This window comes from Frieseomelitta varia, unplaced genomic scaffold (genome assembly GCF_011392965.1).
Source record: "Frieseomelitta varia isolate USP_RPSP 00005682 unplaced genomic scaffold, Fvar_1.2 scaffold_62, whole genome shotgun sequence".
In the NCBI taxonomy this organism is placed as follows: domain Eukaryota; kingdom Metazoa; phylum Arthropoda; class Insecta; order Hymenoptera; family Apidae; genus Frieseomelitta; species Frieseomelitta varia.
The window spans coordinates 226,890-246,927 of NW_025110390.1; the positions used below are offsets into that span (position 1 = coordinate 226,890).

Here is a 20,038-nt window from a genome sequence, read left to right on the forward strand (position 1 = left end):
TGCATATCCACACATACATATGTATGTTCTTGACTCGATAATGTTTCCTGACTTTTTTGTTTTTAAATCTCTGATTATTCTGATTCAGGAGGGGAAAGGAACTGTGCGCTCCAACTTTACAAAAATTTGCTCGCTTATATTACAATAACCTTCCCTCGATTTAAGATATTCAACCCTTAATATATTATTATCATAAATAAATTTGGTCTATCGGTAATATTGTGAATACGCCGGTATAAATACTGGCAGTATTTGGTTAAGTAAAAAAATCACGATTACTAGAAGAAGTAACTGGTACTGATCCAATTAAAAATAAATGAAACAACTATTTTTTGTGCCAATTGTAAATATTAATCAGTGAAAAAGAAAAAATTTATAAGTTCACATATATCATATTTGGTTAAATATATGTATATACATGATTATTTTTTGAACTATAGGATATATCACAAATATATCCATATGAGAAATATTATATTGTCCCAATAATTCGAGAAATAATCATATATACAAATCTAAACCAAATATATTGTCGCTAACAACAGAGAGCAATAAACGACATACATGTTACAACTTCCAGTAAACATGATTTAACATTCTTTCATCGGGGTATTATCGGGGTATTGTAGATCTATTCACGATACGATCTAAATTTCTTGCAACCCTATGTTGTTAACACATTGGCTTACAATTATAATATCATAAAATCTTATTTCTCGAATATATTTAATGCTTTATATTACAACAAAGTATTGCTCTATCCTCCATATTGAAAAAAAAAAAAAAAAACGGTAAAAGATTGTGCTATATTTCAATGCCTCGTGAACAGATCTATCATAGAACCGCCGATAGGAAAATATAGTGAGTCAGTAGATCCATTTTAAAAACAGCAGTTGTAAAGATGTCTTTTAACATTTCCATTTGATCCACAAAACTGTTCGGTGTATTGTAAACTATGGTGACCCACTTATTAGTTTCTGCAGCACTTTGTTATAAAAAAATAATCAATGTTGTTGTTGCCATCACATGGCGCAACGGGTTCAAGACAAACATCAACATCTCTACCATATTTGTATACATACATTCAATACAACATTAACATTAACTGAGATTAAGAAAAGGCATAATTTACATTGTCGCCGTGTGTTGATCCAAGTCATGAACCAGAGGACACTGAGTTGTGCACACGTAATGTGTGTTTTTTATAGTGTGTGGTATATGTCTTTACGCAATCACTTTACATTATTACACTTTTCTTTCACTCCGCACGTCTCCCAATATTCTGGAAGAAGTGCAAACATTAAATTCGAAAAAATATAAAATTTTTAATTAAACTGCTAATTAAATTCAATGTAAGATCTTACCATAACTATAAGTGTAACATTAACCCTCTCTTTTAATGGCACCTGGTGCTTCTGCTAACCCTTTAACTTTAAGTCGATCAGCAGTTTTAAGAAATGCAGGCAACTGATCTTGAGAAACATTAACTTCTCCTGCATACATAAACTCCAAAATAGCTTGAAGATGACTGTATGCAACATCTTTTAGAATTATAATGGGATGTTTGGACGGATTTTCCTACAAAAAAAATATTAATTAACTGTGTCGCATTTCCTAAAAATAGCGTTTGATAACAAAATGATAACGTACTTCTAACAAAGATTTAAAATAAGGACTACAAGCAGATAACACCATCTTATGTGCTTTACAAGTTTGACCATCACAAGCTAATGTCACGTCTGTGAAACTTTTTTCATCTCGTAGGTGTTTAAACGATGATACCATATTAGATTGGAAATCGTTCCATTTAAGAAAAAACTGCTGCTGTTCATCTGCCATTGTTGACATCCAATGTTTAAACGAGCTTCGCTTGGATTTAAAAACTGAAAGAACAAATGTACAATGGGTTGAAAAATAGATTAAACAGAGTATATATTAAACAGTAATATATATATATAATATATAATATATATATATATTAAACAATATATATAACAAAAATTTAATATACATATTAAACAATAATAACAATGCATATGAAAACAAAAGTTGTTAAAGTTTCAAATACAAAAACGTATATGCATGTTCAATCAAAAAATATTTACTTAATACTTTAATCGCGTTGGAACAAATATATCATGAAACGCAAAATTTCTAGAATGCATACAAAACAAAATATTGCTACCTTGTGGGGAGTACTGTGTACCAGATTTTGTTTAGGTTAAGCCCAAAAGCATTCAAGCAACTCGTGTACAAAACGTCCAGATATGTACGGTAAAGCAAAAGTAGAAATGAAAAAGAAAATATTACACCACGATGTAAATTTCTTCCACTCTAGTAACGGAGAATGCTTTGCATGACGTGTTACTCGTATTTTGTCATAATAATACGCGTACATCCTATAGACCATCCCGTCAAAGGCAGTTGTAGGCCCAAAACAGCCCCGCAATAAGAAACGCGCGAGAAAAATAACTTAATAACGTGTAGTACCTACCTTGATTTAGCGAAGCACTATATACTCGAGAGCAACGGTGAATCACAAAAAGAACCCGAAAAACATATATTGCCGAAAAGTTTTTACGCGAATGTTACTAATTTTTTGTTGTGGCTAATATCACGGCGAAGAAATTCGGTTAGACTCGACTCTTTTCGTCGCGAATCGGTTCGGGAACATCATACCGACTGACAACAGTTTCACTTTCTGTCTGGAGATGTCGCCGATGGCGTTGATTCACGGCACTTGGAGGAATATTCGAAATTCTCTCGACATAAATGTCAATCCAAAATTGTATGTCGACGTCATTGCAACGCACAAAATGCATTCCTAGATATAACATCAAAGGACGCAGTCTCCTGAAACAAAGATAGAACGGTTAAGATCACTCATCATAAAATTCCCCTCTTGATAAGTCGTCGACTCTAAATTTAAACAAAACCGCTTGCAATATCTTATGATACGAACAGTAAAACTCTTCAGTACCGGTAATGTCGTTCCGTTCTTCGTCTCCAAAGCCCATCCAAGGATCTTACTTACATACTGCCGATAATATTCTTTCTCATTTTGTTACTGCTAATTACGCAATCTCGCGCAAGCAATTGGACAGATATCGGCATGCGCTACCTAACGAATCAAATGTACCTGGTATTATATAGAAATCGGTTCCGATCGAGTGACCAACGATGACGATAACGACAGTCATCGGATCGGTTGTCCCGCGAAACGAATCACGCGTTCTCCATACGTATAGCTATAGGGAAATGGGAGCAGTCGTCGAGATGACGCGCACATACACGAGCGGGCATCGGAAAGCAGAGGGAGCGGAACAGGAACGAAAATTGCCGACGGAAAATCTGCCGACTTCCGTGGAAAATCCGTACGCTGAAAGAACGGCGGTTTCGTGTTATAAGTTCTTATAAATAGAACCGAGAAAGGCGAGCACCGGAAAAGTTTTCCTGTCGCGCGATGCCGCGACGGGACGACAACATGTCAGCCTGTAAAACGAACAAAGAAAGATTTAGTCTAGAAGAGAGGGAAAGAACGACGAAGAGGGAATAAGGCAAAACAGCAAGGAGAGAAAGAAACAAAGAATATATAGAAGCGATTGGAGTAAAATGGAGAGGGAGAGTGAGAAAGAAAGAAAAAGTATGGTGGTGGACGCGCGGTATCCACGCTCTTAGCGTTGATCGCTAGAAGAGGAAAGAGGCGAGGAGAGTGGCCAAGAGGGAAGCGCGCGAGCGCAAGCGCAATGAGGCATGGAGTTACTCTCGTCGCACGCCACATTGAAAGCTTGCGACATGCCGCGAAGCCGCTCAGTCGTGCGCCAGCTCTCGTGTAGGTGATATTGTTTCCCTGTTTTCCGAGTATTATCCCTTGTGGTGTACCGCAACCGCGAACACGAAAAAGCCCGCGTAGGCGTGGTGAACGCGTTGGCGCATACGGACCACGAGGTTTTAATTAAATAATAATCAACGATCTTGTGTCCTCCTAAAGGGGGACGGACGAAAGTTAGGGCGGTGTGCGTCTTTGTCCTCGAAAATTGGAATAGTCGAGGGTCACATTTTGATACTTGGATCAGTGTCAGATCTCGGCCCGTCCGCACGGGAAAGTCCGCGGCTCGTCGTTCGAGGTCGTTTTCTCGTGACAGAGTTTCAGAACGACACGTCTGACTCTCTGTTCTTCCCGTGAATAACGTGTCGTCTAATTTTGTAATCCAAAGTACGGGTAAATCATTCAAAGAAATTGGTAGTAAAAACAAACGGACGATCGATTTCACAAACAATCGGATACTTACATTCAACAGAATAGAAGAAGGTGATAACAAAATCGCGGAAAGATATATATCATAATTGTGATGTGCGAGTGAGCGATGGAGTCACCAGTCATGTACGATTCCGCGGCCCATCAGGCCCAGGCCCACGGCGCGGCTGATCTCAAAAAGTCTCAAATACTCAACAACAACAACAACAACAACAATAACAACAACCATCAGAGTAACAACAACAACAACAACACGGCGAACAACAACAACTCAGCTCTGCAGGTGAATCACAATCACAGTCAACAGCAGAGCAGTTCGGTGGTGAGCAAGGTCTCGGCGAGCAAGGCTAGCCTTCATCAACAATACGCGGAACATTGCGCCGCGGCCGGTGAGCTGACAGACCTGAATACGCCAGAGATATCGTTGGATCTACAACACCTGATCGACGACAGCCATTTCAACGACGGCCTGTTAGATATGCTAGGTGCCAATAACGGAGCCGTGAAACATGCCAGAACACCGGGTTATCCACGTACCACGCTCGCCTATATGCCGCAACCTGTCCACAGCGGGGCAAGTTATCACCAGGGCAGCAACAGCTGTAGCGACAGCAACAGCTCGAGCTCCGAATCGCCCAGCATCAAAGAGGAGCCACTCGACCCGGCGGACTATCGTCGCCACTGTCCGCAGTATCCACCAGGTGGATACAGTCCAGTTACAAACGGACCGTTCGCCAACGGAGCACCAACCTTCACAACTTTGACACCGTCCACGGTGCCCGGAGGCCACCCTGGCGCGCCAGTGCACCAACCAGCACCTCGAGGCGGACCGATGAAGCCAGTGATGGCGCATCAACATCATGCCAACACCGCCGCGGCTGTTGCCAGGAAACAGACCAAGACCATTGACAAAGCCAGCGACGAGTACAGAAGACGGCGTGAAAGGAACAATATTGCGGTGAGGAAAAGTCGCGAGAAGGCGAAGGTACGATCGAGGGAAACCGAGGAGAAGGTGAAGCTACTGGTCAAAGATAACGACTTGCTCAAAAAGAGAATCGAACTGCTGACGGAGGAACTAAACGTTCTTAGGTCTCTGTTCAGCAGTGTCGGCGTGGTACCGGAACAGCTGCATCGCGAGATCTCGAGGCACCTCGATCAATTCCAACAACACGCGGTGGGACCTATGTAGCGCACTATGTCGGTGTCGTTGAGTATCGCGGTGGCATCGTGCCGCCTCTATTACACCTTTCTCTCGTTCACCGGCCTTCGTCCCTTGCCTTTCAATCCGATATCATTGCGAAAGAAAGTCATTTGCAAGAGACTTCCGCTTTCCGGGCCGCCCGATGGTCCCGCTCGATCCTTTCGCATCCACGTCATCCGGATCTAAGAAAACCGTCTTGTATTGAAAGCTGTGGACGTTAATACGTCTTTTGTCCTCACTGTTGCACGGTGAAGAACGCGAGATGCGCACGTGCGTTTGTTCAAGAGAAACGACACACGCAGCTCGCGGACAGAAGAGAAGACGTGGTGGGAATGAGAAATAGCGAGTAAGTAGAAGGGAAGGAACGCGCGAAGGAGAGTAGAAGAAGGGAGAGGCGTGACTCGTTTGAGAGAAGAGACGCTCGATGGTTTCACACCGGGAAGAGCTTTTTGGTAGCTAAAGCTTATGTCAACAATCTTACGTGTGGAAGAAAAGTGCCTCTGCTCCAAGGCGAACTTTTGTTTACATCGAGTGCATCGGACATTTTTCCCCTGTCCGTTTCTAGACAATACGCAACGACATGGAGAAGAAAAGATTTACAAAAACGAAAAAAAAAAAAAGGAAAGTAAAGCGAACAGAAGACGCGAGGAATGCTTTGCGAGGCCTTTCAAGTTGCGATCCTCTTCTTCGGGCCTTCGGTGTTACGCGAGAAAATAGATGAAAATTAATCGAGATGAACGATCGATTCATTCGATCGTCTTCATTTCTTTCTTTCTTTTTTTTTTCTTCTTCTTTTTTCGTATCTAACTTTTATTTTTTTTCTTTCTTTTCTCTGTCTTCTTTTCTCAATGTACGTAAGACTGGGTGGTGGTTACCGTATATCTCGCGGATTCGCCACCTTATTTGATCGCGTAATTCACAATACGAATGAAACGCACGTTGCGATTTTGAATAAATGATGCGTGGATGTGTACACACGCATCAATCACACTCTCACATACATAATGCTCACACGCAACAGAAATACTTGCTTACGCAGAAACGAGTGTCAACACGTGCATGCGCGTATCGTCACGCGTATATCTAAATTCGTTTGCATAAATCTTCGATTTTCTTTATACATTTTCAACACATCTTCCATTGATCGTACATACGAGTACAAAGCAAAACGCGCACACTTACATGTACATACAGATGTGCACACGCATACATACAAATTCACACACACAAATCTACATGCAAAAGTGACGATGTGATACATGCACTGCGTTGCGTTCAGACTCTTAAATATCGACTGGTCAAATTATTAGATTATCGTTCTCATTACCAAGTACCTAAAAAGGCATGCCAAGGTATCGTAATTTGCTATCAGCATCGTTGCGATAAAAATGTCTATATATCTTTTAGATTCGTGCGTTATATTTTTCTTGTCGGAGTGAAATGATGCGACTGTCTCCTCGAAAAATGAGCATACACAAATACATACACACATACACACAGAAAATGGAAAGCACTCTTATCACATCTTGTATTATAGCTCTATATTTTAATTTTATTATATTTGAGATGTATGTACATAAAAAAAAAAGCTAATATATTTTGTTAGAGAAACGAAACGAAATGGACTCGTGTTTTTTGTGAGAGAACGAGAGAGAAAGAGAGGGAGAGAAAGGACGAGCGCGAAAGGACAAAAGGAAAGCGAAAATAAAAAAAATTATAAAAAATGTAGAATGTGTGCGAACATGTGTCCAACAAAACTGATTGTTATAATTATACGTTTTAATGTGAACAACGAGTTAGAAGATTACAGCGAGACAGGATGGGAGGAGAGATAGATAATTCGTTGACGTTACCAGAGATTTGGTTCAACCGAATCCCTTTTATCTTGAGTTACCGTAATAATCGCGTGAAGCGGGCTTCATTCTTTTCATTTTATCGTCCTCTTCGTTCGTAGATTCGATCGCGTACGAGAAAACGATATTTGTTATTACCTTATATACGTACTTGTGCGACAAGTTTAATATTTTTTTCTCTTCTTTATTTTATTTTATTTTATTGTATTTTCTTTTTTTTTTTCAAGATGTTTATCGGGTCTCTCGGTGATGCACGACTCAAAACAAACGTGTGTACGTGCATATCACTTACATGTCCGCGCACATCATGCATGCCCGCACACGAGCGTGTATGTGCATGTACACGCGCTCCTTGGCGTATGACTGATGTATGTTAGGTACGAGATTACCTGTCACGGTTGTCTTCTTGTCTATGCACAAATATATTTTGATATAAAAGTATTTTGATATAAAAAACATTCTTCGATGGTCCTAAACTTTTCCATTTCTTAAAATATCCCTCGTGTCTCTCTTAAGATTTTTCCAGCTAACTCCAATGAGAATGATGCGATCAACAGCCGAGGAGCACCATCTTGAGAATCCCTTTAACTTTAGACAATACACAATACAATACAAAATACCAATTAATACGAAACTATTGATTCACTCGTTGTTGTTTCCATATTATTCATAATTGCGTTGAACCACGCACAAGGAACATCACAAGAACGAAAATTTCAAAAGAAACAATCAATCATTGTCTTCGCATCCACAAATATTTGTACGTCCGCTTATCGCGATGTAAAAATAAATTAATCGATCAAAACTTTTTCTACGTTTCTCGTAAGAAAGATTTGTTGTACCGCGAGACGAAGCTTCAGAGAAAACATGATAAAATAACGTTTCGATGGAAGTTGTTGAAAAGAAAAAAAGAATGCGAAATTCTTTTGACGTAGTACAGAAAACGACAATAAAACTGTCGACCATTAATCCGGCAGTAAAAATCGAGCTTGTCGGATGTAGACGATAGACGCGCGAGCGGAAAACGATCGGCCCTCTCAGTCTTAGCGCGAATCCGTCGGTGAATGAGTCACAAGATAAGTTTGTTGTTAGTCAGATAAATAGATTAACACCATTGTGGCGATGGTGGCGTTCATTTTGCACTCTGATGGGACAGGGTACAACCGTTCGACGATGTAGAACTGCATCGAACAGAATTGCACCAGCAAGCAGACACGTGCGTATAATTCGAACGACAAATGAATTTTTCGCAATTATAAAGAGAATCGTGAAACTTGATGGAGATGAACGGAACGGGAATGATATACCTAATCGAACCACGTGGCTTCGGATGGATCAACAGGTTCTCCAAGTTCCAACTTGCCAGGCGCGCTTTGACGCATGCGTTTTCTGTTTCTTTCGAACTACGATGTAACCTGATCCTTTAAAAAAAGAGGTTTTTAAAAAAAGATAATAAATATTTAGTTCTTGTATAGCCAGTGATTTGTTCACACTTTAAATGGGAATTTTAACAATTTAATATTGAAGGTAGTAATTAGTGCTTGTATTCATAGGATGTAAATGTACTTCTTTTCCGTGATATTGTCGCATTGTCCTATTTGTTATTTATTTTCTTTTTTTCAAAGATGTCACAACGAGAAACATTTTTAAATCTCGAAAGACATCTTGTAAAATAAGAGTATCGATGATTTTTGAAAAACTTTACAATTGTAAAATGAAATGTACAAAAATTATGATTCACTTGGCACTGCGTCGTGGTCCAGCGTTTAAAGGGTAACATAATTAGTCGTTAGCTTACGTCAACCTGTGCCAGGGATACGCAGTCTAAATATATTCAAATATGCGAGAAACTCGCTCAGAAGGACCGACATTTTCCAGAAATTATCATTTTGTAGGGAAAATATTCTACTTAGACGTCTGTAATGATATAAAGATAAATGCTCGAACGATGTATGTCTAACGGGGCGCGACTTTCCGCTAGTTTCGCGATGGCAGACTAATGTTGACACACCTGCTGCAGATTAATCGATAGTTTAATTATTCTAAATGTTTCATAATCGCGAAACTGATGCATCGAGAATCAATAGAATCAATTATCTGCAATCTAATCATTCATTACTTTTCGGACAAGTCATATTCAAAGACTAATGATCTACGACAGAATTACAGAGAAGACGCGAAATAGTAGCATTTTTAGTAGCAAAGGATTATTCGAAGGTCATCGAGATGCGTGATACTGTGCGTCGAATTAAAAGTATGACATAATGCAACGAGTTTTGACGCCGGGATGTCTACGTGCACATGTCGCGGTCGTCGCTAGTTTTAGACACAAGCACTGCCAAACAATGCCAGTTACGTGCTCGAAGAGTGGATTTCGGCAGAGAACCGTGGGAACAGTTATTCCACCAATCCAACACGAAGGAAGTACGTACCGAATATTGGAATGATATTTCGAAGTGATCGTTCTCAAGATCGAGTAATCGTTCGAAAAGATGACCTGTACGAACGATCGAATCAAAGATAAACCAAGACATCGTTACTCGTTATTATATACAATACTTTTATAGAAATTATTACACTATTAAAATCTCGTCGAGAGTGGTTTTCTTTCTCTACGAGCCGTCACACTTTGACAATATAGCGTTATTAACGATGCATTGGCAATGGTAATATTATCCACCCTTCTATTATTCGTTCGCTCTCTATTCTGGCTGCAACGGTATATGGGTTAGGGCCAGCTCTAGCAACACTGTTTCTCACCCACGCATCCGCGCCCGCGCCTGCTTCTTCTCCCTTTCACGAAAAGGAAGGCGTATTTCTCGCATACGAGCGAGTGTATTCACGCTTCATCTAGAGCGGCATGAGTGCTCGCTTTTCGTTATACGTTTTTAAGAGCTCATGAAACGATCACGAATAGAATTATGCTTTGGAAAGACAGATTAACATCAAGAGTTTGGACGATTTTACAATCGTGAAAGATATAATAGAGAGTCTGAGTGAATTACGGAGACACACCGCAACACCGGTATTACCCGTTATTCCAGTAAAACAGAAAGACACTCTATCCATGCAGAAAATAGTAAAACCAAGGTCTTCGATCTTGGTGTATAAGTTGAAAGGTCATAATTTATCATTAGGGATTCTCTTTGCCTCGACGGAGGAAGATCATAACTTTCTTTAAAAATTTCACGATCTCCGTCAGTTCTGTTATAAATCTCATCTGTTTCTGAAGTGGAACATAAAGAATCCTCCAACCAATGAAACTACATAAATTAGAGATGTCACGAGTCGAGAAAAAGGTGTCGGATGGGAACACATAAAAATCTGATTCTGTTGGTAAGGGAGGACCCTTTGAGCAAAGAGAGAAGGTTTTCTCACCTTCCCCTTCCTCGTCCGCTACTCCCTCGGCTGGATTGAAAAAATATCTGGCCCAGAGTTAAAAGGGGAGTCTCGTAGATCGGCGTCGCGGTTCACTGCTGCAAGCACGATGTGGGTGTGACCTGGTTTCCGAGAGTTTCACTTTCCTGTAACATCGTTGCACGGAGGAGGTAAGGAGGATTCGACCCCAGAGTTACGTCATGCATTGTTATGCCGGCCGTAACGGGTCGTAGACGTACGTGCGGAACTCCGAGGGAATTAAAATAAGCGACTGACTATTTTGCCCGTGTGGATGACTATGGCTCGATTCTACGGGGAACTGCACGCTACCGCTAGCAGCACGATTTGTCAGAAGCGTTCACCATGCTTGATCGTTGAGTCACAAAAACAGATAGCCGGATACAGAGACATTGAAGCATTCCGGCCGTTTGATCCTTCGTCGAGCCCTTGGTATTTTGCTATGACTGTTTTGTTCATGCAAAAACTGCTAGTCTTGTACGAACCAAGTTTCTCACAAACTATATTCGTTTCTTGATCGGAACGAGGATCCCGTGGCACATAATATAACAACATTAACGAATTCATAATGCGTGCGTAATGCACGCGCTCGCGTGCGCGCGTGCGTCTATATCTTCGCCACGATCCACGAGCGTGTGGCGGCATATATAAAAGAGCGTTCTAGCGAGCGACCTATATTCCACGCCTGCATTGCTATATTAGACGCGTACGACGCATCAGGGACACGCCTGAAAGCGTCTACCTCTCCTTATCTGACGCCGATCAAACACTAATCTGCTGAATAATTTGGTGGGTTCTACTGTCCGAACTTGTAAATATGCCGCTTCCTTTTTTCTCACTCCGACGACAGAATGAAGAAACAGACAGAATTCTCGTTTATGCAACAACGAACGAAATGACAACTTTTCAATGTTTTAATTACCTTAATTACTAACGTGCAAAACACTACGAAAGTACAGTTCTTAAAATTTGATTGTAAATATATTTCATAGTTTGTTCGTACAGTCTGTGTTCTTCAGAATACAGTTTCATAATTTCACTTGCAATGTGAATACAATATGCAGTGAATATCACAAAAAACGTGGAATAGAAAGCTCTAATCTCGAGATACCGATACACCAGCGCGATACTCTGAATATAACAGCCAGACTCGTCTAACGATTCATCCGTGCGTCGGTGGCCTGCATACATAAGAAACGGCTCTGCACGTTTACGCACCCACGCCGCCACGAGGAAGTCTAGAATTTATTTTTGTCTCGATTCTTCCGTACGACCGAATACTACGGTCTTTCGATCGATGAACGCGCAGCGTAAAGACGACACCGACTCTTTCGACTGTAAATTACAATTTGATGAGCCGGCGAATGGCTCTAATACCTTGCCCTATCTCTCTGTCCAAATAGCAGCGTACATTTGCCGACGAACTCGCGATACAAATACAGATGATCAAACAGGGATTGTCATGTCGCTCTCGACAGGCGCCAGCGCGCTGCTACAAAAATCGGAAACAATTGCGTTCCCGTGAAATGTTCACAACGCGATCGTGTCCGACGACGCAATTCTTCGCGAATTCTTTCGCGCGATTAAATCGTGTCCAATGGAAAGTCCGCGATCAACGATCGATCGATCGATCGTTCTCAGCGGCAGTATCGTCGATCAACGTCGGCCGATTCGATTGGCAAGTAGTTTGCTACGGACGATTCGGGTTTGGCGCGCGGTACGATATTAGTAACCAAGTGAGAAAGAAACGCGACGATTTCGTTCGCCATATGGTCAACCTAAATTCTAAGAGCTCGTCGTAACTAGTATAACCGGGATAACCTACATAAAGAAAGCTAGTGATACTGGGGCTCCGCCGCAGTCCGGCGCAGCGACTGGAGCACACGACTCCGGCGAATCAACCAACGGACCGACGAATCCGCACAGCGCCGGCCACTGTAACAACACATGTAAGGCGAATGTTGAGAATTCCTTCCACGTTCTTCGACCCGGAGAAAAAGAAGTGAATGAAACGTCCGGCATAGCGATGCCCGAGATTCCGCGACGCGATCAGCCGCTTGCTTATTAAAACGTCTATCAACCGCAATTTTCTCATCTCTCTTCTCTCTTAACGACGCGCTGACAAATCCAACGATATGACACCAGAGTAATATAATATAATAAAAGAGAATGAAATTATCTACATTATCTCGCTAAACGATAAACAGGTACATTACATCGAGGTAACGAATAGTTAAGATATCATTGATAATACTTGTTTCACGAAACGCGAGAAGGGCCGAAGCAGTTGGCTGACGTTTTCTCCGATTCGACAACCGGCTGCTCTGTACAGTCGTTGTCCTCCTATGGACTGCGGTCGAGACTTCTCCCATTAAATCACAAATGAATGACATTAGCGGTGCTATAATATCGTACCGCTATTACCGTGACGGGTATTACGTGTCACGAGGCGCACTCGCTCCCTCGCGCCTACTTCTTCCTCTCTCTTTCGTGGCCGCGGCTTCCCCGTCTCGGTTCCTCGCTCTGGCAACTCTCTCTTTCCATCTCCCTATGCCAGTCTCTGGAAACACTCTTACCGTTGCATGCAAGGAATCAGGTCACTGCGCTGCAAGAAAGCAAAAGCCACGGTACGAGCCGCGGATTAGTATTATCGAATATATACCTATATCCTCCGGAAAAGGACGATGACTAAGGCTTCGTTTCGACAGAACTTTCGCGTACACGTAGCTATGTACCGCGTACGGGCAAGCATTGGCACGAGCGCCACGCCGCGTACGCTTCGCCGCAACGCTTTTGTTTGTTTTCTTTTCGCTGGCTCTCGGCCGCGAGAAAACGAAAGCGTTTTCGCTTTTCGGTCGATTCGCGCGTTTCTTTAACATGTATTCACCCATCTATCCTATTTCTTTTTTTTTTTTTCTTTTTCAAAAAGAATTTCCATTTGACCAAAAATTTTTGATACTCTCAATATCGTCCGTGGTGGTTTACTTGCTTCGGTAAAATTAAAACGAATCTTCACGTTACGGAATTTGTTGAATGAGATAATTTTTTGAATTGTTGAAAACCAACGTGGTTGGAAAGATTTCCGAAGAAGTCGTGGTGGAAGTCGGGTCATCTAGCCAGGTCGTAGTTCAATGGCGCCGTGTATGTATGTGAGTTTCGTAAACGCGTAATCTACGGCGATCAGGCCGTGCGTAACGCGATACGTTAAAAAGATGAGACAAAAAATAGAGAGATAAAGAGAAAAAAAAGGGAAAGAAAGTGAATTGCCTAGTCAACTATGTATCGCGAGATTATTATAAACATTCGACCAGCTAAAGAACAGGAATTTAATTGATTGCGCGATATTCTCGATAACCTAGTATCTATTCGCGACAATTCTGTGGAGGTAATTAAAACATCCTTGTAGAAAATATCATTAAAGACCAACTTACAGCCGGTTTATTTAGATTTCATTCGAATATGAAACGGGAACGCATCAACTAGCCGAACACGCAATAATAAAGTTCGTGTTCTTCTGTCGCGGTATGTGAACGCGTTAATTAATTAGAAAAACTAACTCATTACGCCCTTCTAACGCAACTCTGATGATTATGATGATACTCCATTAATTAAAATACGATAATTAATACATATCGCGAGCATTGAAAAATAATTGAGTTGTCTCGATATTTGTCTCGATTATTATAAGATGCAAAGAAAGGAAAATTTTTAAAGAGTGTAAAATAAAACAAATAGAACTTGAAATGCCCTAAGATAAAAAACGATCTCTAATTTCTAAATAATACTAAAAGCATTATAATAGATATGCAGTCCAGTTTTAATCCATAAATGGTATTATCTTCTGAATTATTCATTATTCGAAAAAAGTATTTTAGACAAATCTTGTTATAATTCGAGAGAGAAGTTTATTTGAAGAGAATTCTAGAAGAGAATTTAATTTGATGAAATCAATTTGTTTGTAGATGGAGGCATTTCGAAGATTGTAAAATCAATTTAATTTTTCTTAAATGGAACCTCATATTTTTATACACTAATCGATACATATTTTAATCGTTCAAAATGGCGTTGATGTATGTCGAAAAATCGTTACCTTAGAAAATATTTATCTAGTTCTATTTACCTAGTAGGAAATTTTAATTTTGTAAAATCTATCAGATAAAAGACAAATCTGTTCTTGTCTTTCATGCATAGACTTAATAAAATTGAAATTAAAAACATCTCCTAAACTAGTTGTTTTTCCACATAAATAGGTTAATACTTTTTTTTCTAAAAAATAAAAAGATGTATTGATTGATGTGTAAAAGAATATAGGATTCCATTTAAAAATCACTAAATTACTTCTTCGAAACGTAGCAAAATTTATTTGAAACATATTTTCGGATAATGAATAGAAAATAATTTTCGGATAATCTAGAAGATAATTCCATTCATAAATGTATGTACAATATATACAAGGTGTTTCGTAACTTGTGGGACCCACTTCGGGAGCTGATTGTACATCTAAAAATAATGAAAAAAAGTCATATAAATATATGTCCTATCTGTCTTCGTTTATGAGATATAATGAATTTTATAAACAGCAAACTCTAGTAAGCTAGTTTTACCAGGGATGGTATATTCAATTTTCATAATAATCATAATTGGGATGAAGAAAACCCACATGTTATTGTGCATTCAAGACATCAACACCAGTTTAGTTTAAACGTATAGGCAGGAATAATTGATAAATTTTTANTTTTTTCTTGATGGGAAACTAACAGGCACAAAGTACGTTGATTTTTTGAGCACGCGTTTACACGAAATATTAGAGAAAGTTTCAGGCGATATTAGACTTCGGATGCGGTTTATGCATGATGGAGCTCCGTCGCATTTTAGCCGAGTGGCTAGGCAATTTTTAAGTCAACACTGCAAATAAATGGATTGGTCGTGGAGGTCCTATTGCATAGCCTGCTCTTTCTCTGGATTTGAATCCATTAGATTTTCACTTGTGGGGACATTTAAAATCTATTGTACACGCAACATCGATTGAAAATGCTGAAATACTACGAAATAGAATAGAGCAAGGCTTCCGACAAATTCGAGAAACACCAGAAATGATAGAGAGAGTAACCAGATCAATGACAAAGCGCGTGCAGGCTTGTCTTCAAATGCAAGCTGATCACTTCGAGCATCTTTTGTAAAAATAATTAAAACAGAAAATTATATCTCATAAACGAAGACAGATAGGACATATATTTACATGACTTTTTTTCATTATTTTTAGGCGTACAATCAGCTCCCGAAGTGGGTCCTACAAATTACGAAACACCCTGTATATACTTCAGAAATATAATAAAGCGGCAGTTTTATGCAAAGTTGAACTACAAAGTTAGCATTAGTATTTTGCAAATTTTTCTTCTACACACGTCGCATACAATTACCGTAGAATCGTCGTATCACCCTCCTGAGTATGTTTACTCATGCAATTTATATGTCGTGTTGTGCGCGCGCGTTTGACAATAGAAAAGGTTGAATATACGAGGACATGTCTGACCACCGACAGTACCGATTCTACGAATCGACGTTTCGCAGAGCGAAACAAAGCGCCACGATAAATCGTGTAGAACGTAAAACATAGACAAGCGCATCGTGACGTCCTATTTGGGTTTTGCAAGTTCGCGGTTTTGCACGTGGACCGATACCGTCGAGTCGGCAGAAACGAAGTCGATCGTTCCACAGGTAGAACCGTGTGCTCTTTCTCGGTGCATCGAACTGTCATTCACGTTCGTTCTATTGCGCGGTGCAGAATTATTCTCATTTTTTGTTCATTTCGTGGTCCATTTTCTTCGCATCTTCGCAATTATGTAACAGGCCCATATAAGAGAGAACGGGGATCGTAAAGATACCAAACAAAAAGGAGACCGGTCTCGCAAGAACTGCTTCTAATTTTCCTCGAGAAATGGTCAGCCTCGAAACAACTTCCCGGATTCCGTGAACAAGGACAAACGAATCTCATCCTTCGAGGTTTCTGAGATGCTGCTCTTACGTAGCGAGCGCCCAACTCATCACACTGGCACGAGATTCTTCTTTGTCCGTTGCGATCGCTCGCAAACATCGCGCGAACAAACAAAAATTTTTTCACTCAATCGTCTCTCTCTTGGATTTGTCAGGAAAATAGCAGCCGTTCCATTTTCTAGCGCGACATAACAACGCACAGAAAAACGATCGTTTCTATGAAGAGATGCGTTAGAGATCCATTTGTCATTCGTGACTCTTTGCGGTGAAAATTAATTAAAGCTTGACAAATGTTGAAACCGAGCGGAGAAAAAGCGTAATCTTGATCATTAAACTCTGATAGATTCGCGAATTGCGACGGTCGCGCGCAAATTGTACGCATAATTGCTTACAATCAAATCAGCAGGCCGGATTACGATAGATACCGGCCAGGCTACAATCGACAGTCGCAGTAATGATGGCGACTGCGACGACAACGCGATCATAATAATTATTGCATAATGATGACAGCAAACCTGCCTACCGGCAGAAACGCGGTATGGCAGTCACTTTCCTTTTTCAGTGGCCTGGATCATCCTATCTTCTTTTCTGAGCTTCACGATTGCTTTCGTTCTCCTCATTTGCATCAATTCTACCTATCTATCCGAGTGATATAGACGTTCAATAATAAAATTCTTTCTACTTTTTATATCTCGCGATACTCTAAATCCACTTGACTGATTTTGCTACATAATTATGTGGTAGATATGTGGTAGATGAGCCGTAAGAAATGCGAGCTGTCGCAGCAATCATTTGAATGTCCGCATACGAGCAAATGTTGCAAATTCAAGATGATCTTGGAAACATATTTCAAATTTACATTATGGGAAGCTAAATTTCAATTATTATTACTCTCCATTTCTGCGATCGTGCAACATAATAAATAAACTACAGAGCTCGTCAAAAATTTGAGATCTTATAATATATCTTCGCTCGTGCGATGATCGCAAAGAATCGGAAAACTCGTGGCCTGCATGCGTGCTGCGAGGAGATCCAGCACGCTACGGTAACCGTAGTAGCCCAGTTACAGGCTCTTTTTACATAAAAGAAGCCTCCGTCGAGAGGTACAAGGATCGAGTGACGCGGTGCATCCACTTGACGCTTCTCAGCCACATGTATGTATGTAAGTACGTGATCGTTCGTGGCGATGCCACGGTACACGCACACGTGAACCACCGAGAACATGCTCGGACACCTTTTATTCCAACCGCGAGTCTCTGAAAGAATACTAATGCATGCTGTCCTCGACTGTTCTAGTAGACGCTCTAGAACCGACAGCTTCCGGTCACGTCGATGCGTTGAAAAACCGCTTGCGAAGAACGAAAAGGCTTTTCTCTCGAAAGTAGGGCTCGAAATCTCTTCCTATATACTTATTATTTTTTTTTTTTCGTTTTTGAGTCGTGTCGAGTTTGAAGTTACTTTCCAGTGGCGCCAAATTCGAAGAAAGGAAATCCGTTTCCAGGTCGCGCTACGTGATTCTCTTTCTCTTTCTCCCTTTATTGACTCTATCGACACTCACATGCGTTCGAGGAGTGATCACAATCGCATCTCGGTAATCACGGACTGCAGAGAATAAAAACAACGATCAGCTGGCTATAATTTACAAGCCCGAGAAAGCTCTTTCAACCAGAGCGAGAAACGGGTTCGCTTCGTGAACGGTCCCGAAAAGAATTGCGTCGAGATCAGCGGAATCCGGCACAGTGCTCGCTGATATTGCATGAAAAAGTAACGAGGCGCGATTTAAAACTCAATTTAAAAACAGGCGGGCGCACACGTACATCTACAGCACACGTGTCCTTGGGCCACGATCCGCGCTTTTATTTAGGTTACTCGTTTTGTTTAATCGGCAAACAGTTCCGTCGTGTATCGTCGCCGAAACATCGTCGATGGAACAGAAAAGAAAAAAAAAAAAAAAGAAGAAAGAAAAGAAAGTGTAAAACGAAGAATCAGCGACGATGACGAGTTTCATTTCAAGGAAACCTATAAATCAAAAGTATTAGCGGAGGAATTCGCAAGATGGGCATGCGCTGCGAGTTCGACTGATTTTGTTCGAAAAGCACTGCTCAGGTAGGAAGCCAGCGAGCGAGTAATTTCGCTGCGCCGTACCACGCTCGATCCTTTCCCTAGCTCTTCGTGTTTCTCGTTCCGTAGCTCGGGAAGTGGGTCAGCCAGATACGAAGAAGCGTAGGAGAAGAACATGGCATCGCGAGCTTGAGGATAGGCAAACGGGAAACTTTCGATTCTCATTCTTTCGAGTTCCTGTTTCGGAACTCGTCGGATAAGGGTTTCGAGACGAAAGTGCTCGTGATTGGAATACACACGAGACGATAGAACTTGTAATCCGTTTAATTACAGAGGATACACCATATAGATATCAACGTCAAGGATTATTTATTGGAATTTTTTTTCGATCGGGCAAAATTGTTGTGACTTGTCATCAGAATACCTTGATGACGCGTGCAAACAGCTTTCTTCCGGTTAAGAGAGTGATACCGAGTAAAAAAAGTTGGAGTGAGGTCACGCCGATAATATGCGACGATACCGCATTCTTTCGTTTCGTTTTTTCTTTGCACCCGCTCGTTGTACTTGCGATGTTTGTTGTGTGTACTTAAGTATTTGTTGCGTAATTGGTCTTTCGATAATGCGGGGAACACAAAACGGAAACTGCGACCGAGAGCATCGGACATCACGTACCCGTGGCGTGAATTTTAAGTAACCAACTGCGTAGAAATCCATGGATCGGCACGATTAAACGAAAGAAGAAAAAAAGACACAGATAGATGAATGGATGAAATAACGAGACAGATAACGGAGAAAGAAATAAAAGAAGAACTTTTTATCGTGACATCATTGTATAGCAATCATTGTGTCCCACCAACTGTTTCTGTTCTATTTACAATCTACGCAAATTCCCTCCGATCGTTCATCCGGTTGCAGATTTTTTAATGCCTGCGAGAATCTACATGTTTATGGACGCTTTGGATGATGTTGAACGCTTGCGCGACAGATGTTTTATCAGTGACACTTCAAGATTCTATCTACGTGAGTTTTAGTGTCGGAGTTTATGGTCGTATAAACCATCGTTTAATCTTGCAACGAGCTACCCGACAGACTGTAATACGGTCTCTTCACTTTTCCGCATTAAGGGGAAACGGACGGTAACAGACGATAAACAGACATCCGGAAACGAACGTCGTTGAAGTGCTTCAACAAATCGATAATTCCGAATGATTTAGCAAAGATAACGCGAATCGAGCGTACAGTCTGTGTCGACAAACGATATTTACACTTTGAGAC

At 40.8% G+C, this 20,038-nt stretch overlaps 2 protein-coding genes across 4 annotated transcripts; one reads left to right on the forward strand and one right to left on the reverse strand.

Annotated features, from left to right (window-relative positions):
- Nucleotides 1–878: 878 nt before the first annotated feature.
- LOC122534636 (longitudinals lacking protein-like) lies at nt 879–2,657 on the reverse strand. Of its 3 annotated transcripts, none has more exons than XM_043665475.1 (4): nt 2,495–2,657; nt 1,651–1,883; nt 1,365–1,578; nt 879–1,282 (listed from the first exon to the last, which is right to left on the reverse strand). In XM_043665475.1, exons 2-3 carry the CDS (start codon nt 1,846–1,848, stop codon nt 1,384–1,386), a joined length of 393 nt encoding a protein of 130 aa, XP_043521410.1. In that variant the 5' UTR covers nt 1,849–1,883; nt 2,495–2,657; the 3' UTR covers nt 879–1,282; nt 1,365–1,383. The 3 variants fall into 3 exon arrangements, with proteins under 3 accessions (XP_043521410.1, XP_043521412.1, XP_043521411.1); XM_043665477.1 differs by lacking the exon at nt 2,495–2,657 and adding an exon at nt 2,313–2,433; XM_043665476.1 differs by lacking the exon at nt 2,495–2,657 and adding an exon at nt 2,186–2,318.
- A 1,087-nt stretch (nt 2,658–3,744) lies between these two features.
- LOC122534634 (CCAAT/enhancer-binding protein-like) lies at nt 3,745–7,753 on the forward strand. Its single transcript, XM_043665470.1, has one exon. It carries the CDS (start codon nt 4,368–4,370, stop codon nt 5,445–5,447), a length of 1,080 nt encoding a protein of 359 aa, XP_043521405.1. The 5' UTR covers nt 3,745–4,367; the 3' UTR covers nt 5,448–7,753.
- Nucleotides 7,754–20,038: the final 12,285 nt, after the last annotated feature.

Bases quoted from the DNA above. Each gene is read 5' to 3' on its own strand.
- LOC122534634 (XM_043665470.1), top strand. From the start codon at position 4,368: ATGGAGTCACCAGTCATGTACGATTCCGCGGCCCATCAGGCCCAGGCC.
- LOC122534636 (XM_043665475.1), bottom strand. From the start codon at position 1,848: ATGTCAACAATGGCAGATGAACAGCAGCAGTTTTTTCTTAAATGGAAC. The intron at 1,579-1,650 runs GTACGTTATCAT...TTTTTTTTGTAG, and splicing joins ATTTTAAATCTTTGTTAGAA to GAAAATCCGTCCAAACATCC.